The sequence below is a fragment of the Helianthus annuus genome, chromosome 10, assembly GCF_002127325.2.
Source record: "Helianthus annuus cultivar XRQ/B chromosome 10, HanXRQr2.0-SUNRISE, whole genome shotgun sequence".
NCBI lineage: Eukaryota > Viridiplantae > Streptophyta > Magnoliopsida > Asterales > Asteraceae > Helianthus > Helianthus annuus.
Window position 1 is genome coordinate 85,925,081 of NC_035442.2, and position 13,002 is coordinate 85,938,082.

A 13,002-nucleotide genomic window follows, 5' to 3' on the forward strand; every position below is an offset into this window, starting at 1 on the left:
GCAGCTTTAGAGTGGTGGAATACCATTCTTCAATCAAGAGGGAGTGACAGGGTTTATAACATGGAATGGCACAACTTTAAGGAAATGGTTGAAAGGAAATTCTATCCTCCTCATGAAAAGGAACAGATTGCTAATAAATTCCTAAATCATATAATGATTGGGGTAGATTGCAGGGAGTATACTACCACTTTCTTTGAATATGCAAGGATAGTACCAACCCTAGCATCCCCAAAACCAATATTAATCTCCCGTTACGTCTGGGGATTAATCAGTGAAATCAGACATGTAGTCAAGGTAGCTAGACCACAAACCATAGAAGAAGCAGTGGAACTTGCCAATACCCTGACAGATGAATTGGTATGCACACAAGAGGAAAACCAGAAAAAGAACCTAGCTCAAAAGATTACCCAAGAACTACGTTACGGTAATTCCTATCGCGGAAAAGGAACAGGTTCTTCCTCTTCACCCTACTACAAGTCCTGTAAGAAGAAACACTCGGGAAAGTGTGTCGTGTCCTACAACTTTTGTAAGATACCAGGACATAAGGAAGAAGATTGTAGGAAGAAAGCTAGTGCCCGAATATGCTACAATTGCGAAGAAGCCGGCCATATCAAACCAAAGTGATCCCAGATGTGATTGCCGGTACGTTTTTAGTTAATTATGTTTATGTTAAAGTATTATTTGACTCTGGTGCAAACCAAAGTTTTATAAATACTTCTTTCTGCGCACTTCTCAATCAAACATTAACTAAACTTCACTAAGACTGTCTGGTGGAGACGGCAAATGGAAATTCTATCAAAATAAGTGAAATCCTTCAGGAAGGAAATATATAAATATTAAACCATAACTTTACTGCTAACCTCTTACCAATGGATCTAGCAGGATTCGATGTCGTGTTAGGAATGGATTGGTTGGTAGCCAATCACGCACGTATTTTATGTGATCAAAAGTCTGTAGAAATGGATACGCCAACTGGCGAAAGAATCACAATTAAAGGAGACAAGCCAACAAGATCAACAAAATTCATCTCTGTGATGAAAGCTGCAAGTTATGCACGGAAAGGAGGAATGGTGTATATGATTTCCATAATCATTAACACTAAAGGAAAAGAATTAAAAGATATTCTCGTAATATCTGAATTCTTAGATGTCTTTCCAGAAGATTTACCTAGATTACCGCCAGATCGTGAGGTTGAATTTAGAATTCACCTGATTCCTTGAACAGTACCGATTGCCAAGGAACCTTATCGACTAGCACCAACAGAGATGCAGGAATTGAAGAAACAACTAGACGAATTGCTAGAGAAAGGTTTCATACAACCTAGCTCATCACCATGGGGAGCACCGGTGTTATTTGTCAAGAAGAAAGATGGATCGATGCGTATGTGCATTGATTACCGAGAATTGAATAAGGTTACAATTAAAAAGCAGTACCCACTACTGAGAATCGATGACCTATTCGATCAACTTCAAGGAGCCCGATTCTTTTCCAAGATCGACTTACGCTCAGGATATCATCAATTGAAAGTACAGGAAGAGGACATTCCTAAAACTGCTTTCAGAACAAGGTACAATCATTATGAATTTACTGTCATGCCATTTGGTTTAACCAATGCCCCAGCCGCATTTATGGACATGATGAACAGGATATGTAAACTATATCTGGACAAATTCATAATTGTCTTTATAGATGATATTCTGATTTACTCTAAGAGTAAGGAAGATCATGTTGATCATTTGCATATACTCCTGACATTATTGAGAAAGGAAAAGCTTTATGCTAAATTCTCAAAATGTGAATTTTGGTTGGAAGAAGTGTAATTCCTTGGACACTTGGTTAATTATGAAGGAATTCATGTGGATCCCACAAAGACCGAGGCAATTACCAAATGGAAAATCCTTGAATCACCAACAGAAGTAAGGAGTTTTCTTGGATTGGCAGGATATTATAGATGTTTTATTCAAGATTTTCTAGAATTGCCATTCCATTAACCAAACGACTTGCAAATCAGTTAAGTTTGAATGGGGACCAAAACAAGAGGAAGTATTCAGGATTTTGAAGCAAAAGTTAACCAACGCCCCAATACTCGCGTTGCCTGAAGGAACTGAAGACTTTGTAGTCTATTGTGACGCGTCCAAATTAGGATTTGGATGTGTGTTGATGCAACGTCAAAAGGTAATTGCTTATACCTCTAGACAACTTAAGAAGCATGAAGAGAATTATACAACCCATGATCTAGAGTTATAAGCAATATTTTTTGCCCTTAAGATTTGGAGACACTATCTTTACGGTAGTAAGTTCATTGTATTCACAGATTATAAGAGTTTAAGATATGTCTTTGGACAAAAGGAATAAATATGAGGTAGAGACGTTGGATGGAAATTCTTAGTGATTATGATTGTAATATCCAGTATCATGCAGGAAAAGCTAACGTAGTAGCTGATGCTTTAAGTCATAAGTATCATGAAAAGCCAAAATGGGTACGTGCTCTCAGACTAAACCTACAGGTAGATTTAAATGAGTAAATTAAAAAGATACAAGAAACAGCAATCAAGGATGATGCTGAAGGTTTAAAAGGAATGATTAAAGAATTAGAAAAAGTAACAGATGGAATTTGGAGATTCCATAAGAAAAGAATTTGGATACCTATTCTAGGAAACCTACGAAACCGAATTTTAGAAGAAGCCCATAAGTCTAAGTATACGATGCATCCTGGAAGCGATAAAATGTATCAAGATTTAAGATAGAATTTCTGGTGGATAGGAATGAAAAAGGATATAGCAAACTATGTTGCTATATGTTTAACTTGCTCACAAGTTAAAGCTGAACATCAGAAACCTTCAGGATTACTGCAGCAATTGGAAATACCAATTGGAAATGGGAGTAGATAACAAAGGACTTTGTTACCAAATTACCCAAGACAGGAAAAGGTAATGACACAATCTGGGTGATTGTAGATAGATTGGCCAAATCTGCCCATATCTTACCAGTGAAAGAGACTTTCAGTATGGAAAAGTTAGCCAAACGGTATGTGAATGAAATAGTTTCATTACATGGAATTCCTTTATCTATTGTGTCTGACAGAGACAACCGTTTTACTTCTCATTTTTGGACATGTTTCTAAAAAGCCATGGGAACCAGATAAATCTAAGTACAGCATATCATCCTCAGACAGACGGTCAAAGTGAAAGGACAATTCAAACAATGGAAGATATACTTAGAGCTTGTGTGATAGATTTTGGAGGAAATTGGGATGATCACCTACCTTTATTAGAGTTTTCCTACAACAATAGCTATCATACCAGCATCAATGCTGCACCATTTGAAGCCCTTTATGGACGAAAATGCCGAACACCGGTATGTTGGGCAGAAATTGGAGAAAAGCAACTATCAGGTCCTGAGATTGTACAATAAACAACTGACAAAATTATAAAAGTCAATGAAAGACTGAAAGCAGCACGGGATCGTCAAAAGAGTTATGCAGATAACAGACGAAAACCGTTGGAATTTCAAGTTGGAGACAAGGTATTGTTGAAAGTTTCTCCATGGAAAGGAGTTGTCAGATTCGGGAATAGGGGAAAGCTAAGCCCAAGGTATGTTGGACCTTCTGAAATTATCAAAAGAATAGGGCTAATAGCTTATCAGCTACAATTTCCAGAAGAAATGGCAGGAATACATGATGTATTTCACGTATGTAACCTCAAGAAATGTTTAGCAGATGAATCATTAGTGATACCTCTTCAAGACATAGAGGTGAATGAAAATCTTAAGTTTGTAGAGAAGCCAATTCAGATTGAAGATAGAAAAATCAAGAATCTTAAGCATAAAAGATTAGTTCTGGTCAAAGTAAAATAGGATTCAAAGAGAGGACTAGAATACACATGGGAGTTAGAGTCAGAAATGCAAAAGAAGTATCCACACCTATTCCAGTGAATCTCGAGGACGAAATTTAAAACAAGGTGAGGAGGAGATAACAACCCTTGAAAACACCCTATAACGCTTTGTAATTGCAAAACCAGACCCGTATAGCATTAGTTTTAACAAGAAAATGAAAAATCAAAAATTTAATACCTGTCGCGGGCAGCGACAGGTTTGAAGGAGTCTGTCGCGGGGCGCGACAGCCCCTTGACTTGCCGGACACCCAAGGTGCCACGTGTCTCACACGTGTTGGACCTACCGATTGACAAGGCAACCCTAGCCGTAGCTAGGGTGCCCTCACGGGCACGACAGAAGCCGGTGGGACGGGTCGCGGGGCGCAAGAGACCCCCCGAATCACCTATAAATCAAGCAGTCCATGCACACTCTCAACCCACTCACATATTTTCTCTCTCCGAAAATACCAGTTAAAATGCCGCCTAAAACACATGTTGTCCCAAATACATGTTGTCCCAAATAGGCATCCGATAAACAAACATGCATCATCATCATAGACACGAAGGTCGTGTAAAAGAAGCAGCTGCAAAATCCGTTAAGACCAACATATAAACCGACTGAATCATGATGAAATCAAGCTCATTAGTAGTCTCGGATGAACAAACATGTGACATCCTCATTGACACCAAGTAGGTGATAAACACCCACATAAAAACTCCATTCAACACTGACTCAAAGAAACAACAGTCGGAATAAAAAGTCGTCAAACCCACAAGCAACAAAGGCTAAACAATCCGATTAGGGCTCGCAATTAATGAAACCCACTTAAAAAACAACAACTTGAATGACAAATACCACCAAATCCCATATGCAAGTTTATAAAAACACACAATCGGAAAACAAAGCCCAAATAGCTCACGACGGCAGGTGGAGAACACAAAATGAAAGAGGGTGAAGTTTCAAAATGAAACCACCCACCCACTAAAGCCAAAAGTTAAATATCAAGAAAAATTACAACCAAGACAACCTAGGTTACAAGCCTAAACTACATAAACAAACACCAATTCATATTAAACTAGTATTAAACACCCTCCCGCGTTGCGGTGGGGGCGAGCACTAATGCCACACTACTGTCAGCGACCACCGACACTGAAGTTGCGGTGTTAATGCGAAGAAATTAAACCGAAACGTAAAACATAGAATAAAATAACTAAGTTGATCTAGGACTCGCACGTTATGATGAACCCGCGTCTATTTTTTCCCGTTTGACAGGTTGATTGTAATCTATATATAATATATATCATTACCACTATACAAACCATAATGCATACATTACAACAACCATTGCATCAATATGTTGCAAATTATATTTATACAAGATTTTGGCTAAATTAATTAGATTATTATAGATAATAATAATTTATAAATAAAACAACACAACTTTGAATGGATCAAACCGATTGAATATGGTAAGATAATGAAACCATTATTTGATTAGGGTACAACCACTTAAGCACAATTTACAAGCATACATGCATACAAAACATATTGAATTTGATAAGGTAATGAAACCATTATTATTTGATTAAGGTACAACCACTTAAGCACAACTTACAACCTATATTTGATTAAGGTACAAGTATTTAAGCACAACTTACAACCAAATTTGCACACAAATGTTTCAAATATTACAAATTTATAGTATATAATATAATATAATTTAACAAAGTGTATAACCCCAACACATTAAGGTACAACAAAACTAAGCATGAAACACCATTAATGCAAAAGTTACAACTACTTAAAGCCTAAGTATATTACAAATTGATATTATATAAATTAGCAGAAAAAAATTCAAGTCAAAATCACATATCAAAGCAAAGAAACTTGGATTCGAAAGTTGGTCAAACCCCTATGGTGGTTTGAATCCTTTATCCGGTTAATGTAAAGTAAAAAAGTAATACAAGGGTGGGAAGTACATATGAACCATTGATCAACTGTTTTTATAAAATAAAACTCCTTTCTTTGTGGTCAAATATTTTCTTTTAATTTCCAAATTAAATCATTTCACTAAATTACCATACAACGTGAGTTAACTTTGTATGTTTTTTTCTATCAAGTAAGATTCTTTTTCAAAAACCTTATTTTCATCGTATCTCTTGAATGCTTATCATCACAATTTTTACTTTCGATGATCATCAAACAAACCATTTCTCCTTTATCGGTCAAACTATTTTCTCATGTCCAGTTCAACCCATTTCATTAAACATTTTCTTCAAACGTAAACAATGCGGAGTTCTAAATTCAACAAGCTTCAATATAATAATTCTCGATTGAACACCCTCATTTTGGTCGTATCTATTATGTGTTTGATTCTTTATCTTCCCTCAATTTTCTTTCCAATTCTTTCGAAATCCAGAACCTCCATGCGCAATGATCCTTCATCGTCCGAACCCACATCGATTGATCATATCGTTTTTGGGATTGCCTCGACCGCCAAATCATGGCCAACACGAAAGGAATACATTAACATGTGGTGGAACCATGATAAAATGCGAGGTTGCATTTTTCTTGATGCTCCATTAGACAATGACACTCTCCTCGATAACGATTCTGTCATGCCTCCGATTTGCATCTCCAACGACACATCCCGGTTTGGTTACACGTGGGATGGTGGGCTCCGGTCCGCCATTCGGGTCGCTCGTGTGGTTTCGGAGACAGTAGCGTTAAACCATACAAATGCTAGGTATTTTGGTTTTATTTAGTTTATTGATGAAAGCTGGTTAATGTTATCTTATGTTTTTAGACTTGTATTTGTTTTGATTTAGGTGGTTTGTGTTCGGGGACGATGATACGCTGTTCTTTCCGGATAACCTGGTTAAGACGTTGTCGAAATATGATCATAATCTATGGTATTACATAGGGTCGAACTCGGAGAGTTACGTGCAAAATCGACATTTTTCATTTTCTATGGCATATGGTGGAGCTGGGTTTGCGATAAGTTATCCGTTGGCGAAAGTTTTGTCAAAGGTTCTAGACTCGTGTTTGGAGAGATATACGCATTTGTATGGTAGTGATGGCCGGATTTCATCATGTTTGGCTGAGCTTGGTGTTGCATTTACTAACGAGCCCGGTTTTCATCAGGTAATTCCTTCCAAGAATCATCCTTATCCCACTTGTTAGTTAACACAGGGTGCCATAAGTTTTCTCAAAATTAAAAAAAATAATGAGTCAGCACCAAACACATATGTTAGTAAGGGTGTAAACGAGACAAGTCGTGCTTGGCTCCGTTCGTATTCTAAAACTTGAACTCGACTAGTGATTAGATTTTCAAATCGAGCGTAATTGGCTCGTTTTTTATTTAATAAATACTTTATATACATTTAGGATTATATATTAGGATTAGGTTCATTTGTGAACAAAGTCATGAGAGTGAACTAATCTTGGCCTTTGATATTTTTTAGATTAAAAATTTAATATTGACTGCCAAGTATTTTTAATTAAAATCTCTTAATTTTTTTATCTCTTAACTCTCTCTCTCTCTCTCTCTCTCTCTCTCTCTCTCTCTCTCTCTCTCTCTCATTTTTAATTATTTTTTTATTATTTTAATTATAAAAGATTGAAAAACTAATGTTTTTTAAATAAACTCTTATGTTCATTTTAAAATTAAATATTAAACCTAATTAAATTATGTTTTTTAACATATACGTATACATGTCAGTAAATACAAGACTTATACACTTGTGTATTATTACATCTTGTTCCCATAGCTCGGTGTAAACTAGATCTATACACCTGTGTATTATTCAAGTACGTATATGTATAGAGGTCGATATATATCAGACGTATACACCTGTGTATTATTCAGGTACATAGTGTATACAGGTCGCTATATACCAAACTTATACACTTGTGTATTAATACATATTGTTTCTAGTATGCCTCTTTTCATCAAACATTGATTTAATACATATATGTACAGAGAATGTAATTAAATATTTTTAATCGTATTCTAGATGGAACAATATTTGATAATGTTTGTATTTTTTTTTAAATTGTCAAATATTAAGTTAGGTAATTTGTGAGAGAAAAAAAATATAGATAATGTAATTAAATATTTCTTTTAATTGGAAAGAGAAATCAGGAGAGAGAAAAAAAAACAATTAATTAAATGAAGAGAGAAAAATACAATTATACCCTTGTGTCTATTAAAATACACGTTCGGTTCCTTATCGAGTTAGTTATTCTTTTATACGTTTTACGTTTTGGTATAATTTTTCGAATTAACACACTGTAACGTGTGTGTATTTTAACGTTTTTACCTCTACTTTTTGTTCGATTTAATAGTCCCGACGCAATGCACGAGTTCTAATTACTAGTTATCTTAATTTTACATACAGGAAAGAGAAAAATGCCCGGATAGTCCTTGTGGTTTCGCATTTTTTCACCTATAGTCCCCAACTTTCTAAAACTACCTGAATAGTCCCCAACTTTTCATTTTTTGTTCCCGGATAGTCCCTGGGTCTAACTTCAATTTGTTTTCTCTGTTAAGTGGGTGTGAAATGACCAAATTACCCTTTCCTTTAAAAGGCCAAACCACAGGGACTATCCGGGCATATTCTTCATTTTTAGAGAAAAACCCACCACCATCACACTTTATTTTCAACCTCCACCCACCATCACCCTCCTCTACCATGTACCATCACCTTCTTCTCTTCAATTTTCTTTGAAGAAACCCTAAAACACCCAAGTCAAATTTCAGCAGCAACACTTAAGCAAGAAATGAAAACTATTAAGCAAGAATATATATATATATATATATATATATATATATATATAAAATCAAACATATAGCTGTGTTATCGCTATATGTTTGTCTTCGTGAATGACTGAAGAAACCCTAAGTTACCCCCATGTTTTTAACCGCCTGTCACCACATATATATATATATATATATATATATATATATATATATATATATATATATATATATATATATATATAAAATCAAAGATAAGAAAAAAAATATGAAAACTATTAAGATGATGAGATAAGGGTTTAAAGACCCACCTTTCATTTCTCTGTTTTTTATCAGTCATTCACAAAGACAAACATATAGCGATAACACAGCACAAAGCTTACAACTTTCTTCAAAGAGACCAGCTCTTCTCTTCAGGGTAACTTCATTTTCCACTTGGGTATCTCTAATTTATCAATTATATGAAATGGGTCAGTGTAAAGTTTCGTAATTTACAATCTTGTTTCAATTCTTTATGATGAACTGAAGTTAAATTCTATGTGGTGTGTGTAATCCCCAATTTCTATAGAGAGGACTCGAGAGGGAGGAAGCAAGGGTGAGTGTTTGTCGGAGTTCACAGCCGGCACCCCGGCTCCGGTCACCGATCGAGCAGTCGAGAGGGTAAGAGAAGGCAGGCAATGATATTGTGTTTTTCATTTGTCTGTATGGGTGAAGCCGGAGCCGACCCAGGAGCAAAATCAAGTTCTCGGAAGTCGGGTTTATTGGTGGTGTCGTCATTGCAGGTGAGTGAGTTCCGAAGACGATCGGAGAGTGTGGTAAACCCTAAAGGGTGGAGGAGGGTGATGGTGGGTGGAGGTTGAAGATGAAGTGTGGTGGTGGTGGGTTTTTCTCTAAAAATGAAGTTGATGCCCGGATAGTCCCTGTGGTTTGGCCTTTTAAAGGAAAGGGTAAATTGGTCTTTTCACACCCACTTAACAGAGAAAACAAACTGAAGTTAGACCCAGGGACTATCGGGGAACAAAAAATGAAAAGTTGGGGACTATTCAGGTAGTTTTAGAAAGTTGGGGACTATAGGTGAAAAAAATGCGAAACCACAGGGACTATCCGGGCATTTTTCTCTACAGGAAACTATTATATAAATATATATTGAATTTATTGAATAAAAAAATGTGCAGATAATAGGCTCATTTAGTCTTCATGAGCTAGCTCGAGATCGATAAATAAAGTCTGGGTTTGAGCTAGTTTAAACTCAACTCAATCTTTTAAAAAGCTAGCCTCGAGTGACTCACGAACAACTTGTGTTTAAACCCGAGATGGGTCAAGTCAAAACGAGTTGTTAGGCTAGGCTGAGTGGGACTGAAACTGCATGTTAGGTTTAGTTTTCTTTATCTTATTATTGTTATTTCTATCCTTAACTAGATGGATGTTACGGGAGATGCATTTGGATTATTGAAGACGCATCCAATGAGTCCATTGGTGTCCCTCCATCACCCAGATCGCATTGATCCAATTTTCCCGAGCATGACGCAAACAAACGCTTTGCGTCATTTATACGAAGCCGCAAACATAGATCCTCATCGGATCTTGCAACAAACCGTATGTTACGATCGTTGGTATTCTTGGACGGTTTCAGTCTCATGGGGGTATGCCATTGAAGTTTTCGGGGTCCATGTTCTTCTACCTGATGTACTTCGTATTCCCGTTACATTTCAACCGTGGCTAAAGAATCGCGTTTTTAATACGTTTTTCAACTTTGACATGAGGCGACACCACCACGAACCTTGTCGAAGACCTGTCGTGTTTCATTTGGATAGTGTGCACTTGAAGGAAGACAGGATTACTAGCGTTTACAGAGTCATGGAAGAAAGAAACTGCACATTTGGCATGTCATCTCCAAGAAGAATTCAAGAGATCACAGTGTATTCCCAAAAACTAAATCTTGAATTAAAACAGGTAAAGTATTTCATAATCATTCCAAGTTGTTTTGTTGGTGATCATAGTCCGGTTCAGCTGATTTGAGGAAAACCGAACCGCTAACTACAATTTCAAAGTATGACAAACCAAACCGGATAGGCCGAGTGGTTTGGTTGGTTTTGGTGCTTTAACAATTTAGTTTCCATGGTGGTTTGACCGCTTTAACCGATGTTGTTTACCAAACATTAATTTATATTAAAAAATGATTAACATAATTCATACACATACATATTCTAAAATGATTTTTTTAATAACAGCTAAACAGACTGGGCGGTTCAGTTTACACCGCCGATTTTAACTTCCAAACTAGACCAAACCAAACCACTAAACCGACCAACGGTCAAAACTGGACCGTTTGGATCTCAAATCAATGAAAACTGCCTTACTCTAGTTTAGCGGTTCAGTCGGTTTCAACGACTTATTAACCTGCCCTATCTACTAGGGGTGATAATTCCTAACATAACCTCAAAAACAACAATAATACGGTAGGTAATAAATAGGTTTCGGGTTATCTTGATTAACGTGTTAGTAAGTGCTAGCAATACATAAATTGGACTTCTAAATGTCAAAAGCTAGTAGCATTAATTAAAACTCATGATTTTGGGTTATATGTGAACAGTTGCAGTCCCCTAGAAGACAATGTTGCGATATATTACCTTCCTCATCATACAAATTAATGGAAATCAACATCAGGTCGTGCCATGAAGAGGAACTAATACATAAGAAACCATAACATCGATCACTTCATGTGTGGCCCTACATCAAATCGAGACGAAAAATTGATCAATGACAAGTCGTGTATACATGGAAGGATAGAGAATTTGCACTTACACTTAACGTACAAGCAAGAACAAGTAGTGGACACTCAAAAGAGTTCATCTTATACTCTATTGGTTTTAGATCCGATCATTGAGTTGTTTAGTTTGATCTACAACAGAGTTTGTTCAATATACAAATTCAATAGTTTGTAGTTTATAGTTAATAGGTTGTTTAGAATCTAAATGTAAAAGTTTACAAGGTCTAACGTAGATACTACCAACGTCTTAGATACTTACCTTGAAGCTCACGGAACTCTGTTGACTCTACTTGAGGTTTGGGATTCAAACATGTATAAAAGGAATGTTTTAAAAAGCCCATTAATTTGTCACACCCCGAAATATCAGAGCTGGCGTGACTGGACCGGTATCTTCATTGCACAGCGGAAGCAAAATAATGCTAAGACTTCTAGAAAACAAACGCCCACTAAGTACTCAAATCATCATGGTTCTCCTATTCCAACCATGCCATAGTTTGAAAAAAGTAACCTGAGAAAGAAACATGCGAAAAATCAACATAAAGTTGAGCGAGTTCATTGTTTGTTTGTAAAAAAAATTGAAATAAATCTTTTGAATAACCGGGTTTTGAAATAATGTTTGAGAAAACGAAATAAAAATCATTTACTTTGGCATGTTATATGAAAACTTTGTATTTGTGAATCTTTGCTTGTGTAAAGCGTTATGTTTGTAAAACTTTATATTTGTAAACTTTTGTGTTTGTAAAATTTATGTAACCGTCAATGCCTACACCTGACAATGACAACATGCATGCATGAGTCTATGAGTTTATATTTGTATAAAAACATGGTATGTAAATGTAAGTTGTAAAATGTAAAATGTAAATTTGTGCGTTGTAAATGTAAGGAAATCAGATAGCTAATGCTTTGCGAGGACATTAACATTTGTGACGACATAGGAAGCATCAAAACCTAGGCGACTTTTAACATCATTTACCCTATGACTGTGACCCAAAGCACTCCATGGCTATGCGTTGCCAAGAGAGTGAGGTTGCCCGGACCTGCTAGATCTAACCCTTGCTCTTTCGGTCTAAACTAGATTAGTGGTGCTTACGTATACCCTATTCGTGACATGAGCTATGTATCATTCCTTTGTTTTTTCATACCGTTTGTACGTGTATTTTCACCCAAGTTTAGAAAAATATAAAACATTTATATGCACGTTTTGAAAATACGTTTGTTTCAAAAACCGGTATTTTTATTATAAACCGTTCGTAAACCATTTGAGTTTATTGAAAATCACAAATCATTTATGTGAATTAAAACATGTTTATAGCATGGTTTAGAAATATGAAATTGTTGTTCATCGAAAACCTTGTATGTTTTTGCAAACATTTATAAAAACGTAAAACTGTAGAAAGGTGGGGTTATGAACTCACCTTTTATTTCTTTGTGCAAAGCTAGCTAATTGTGACTTCGTGATGTCGTTTCCAAGACGTGATTTGCTAGCGTGCATTCTATAATATCCCTAACACGGAATATCTTATAAGTTTCTAAATAAATGCGACAACTAACTATTGTGACATTTGTGCCTTTACAACCATCATACAAATACGAATCCAAT

At 36.0% G+C, this 13,002-nt stretch overlaps 1 protein-coding gene across 1 annotated transcript; it reads left to right on the forward strand.

Moving 5' to 3' along the window:
- Window positions 1-6,299: 6,299 nt before the first annotated feature.
- On the forward strand, window positions 6,300-11,470 carry LOC110882116. Its single transcript, XM_035978232.1, has 4 exons — window positions 6,300-6,619; window positions 6,702-7,017; window positions 10,052-10,585; window positions 11,232-11,470. Exons 1-4 carry the CDS (start codon window positions 6,300-6,302, stop codon window positions 11,337-11,339), a joined length of 1,278 nt encoding a protein of 425 aa, XP_035834125.1. The 3' UTR covers window positions 11,340-11,470.
- Window positions 11,471-13,002: the final 1,532 nt, after the last annotated feature.

What these genes read in the sequence shown, in the direction of transcription:
- LOC110882116 (XM_035978232.1), top strand. Translation starts at nt 6,300, where the DNA reads ATGCGCAATGATCCTTCATCGTCCGAACCCACATCGATTGATCATATC. An exon ending in ACGAGCCCGGTTTTCATCAG is followed by an intron (nt 7,018 to 10,051) that starts GTAATTCCTTCC and finishes ATCCTTAACTAG; the next exon opens with ATGGATGTTACGGGAGATGC. An exon ending in TAAATCTTGAATTAAAACAG is followed by an intron (nt 10,586 to 11,231) that starts GTAAAGTATTTC and finishes GAACAGTTGCAG; the next exon opens with TCCCCTAGAAGACAATGTTG.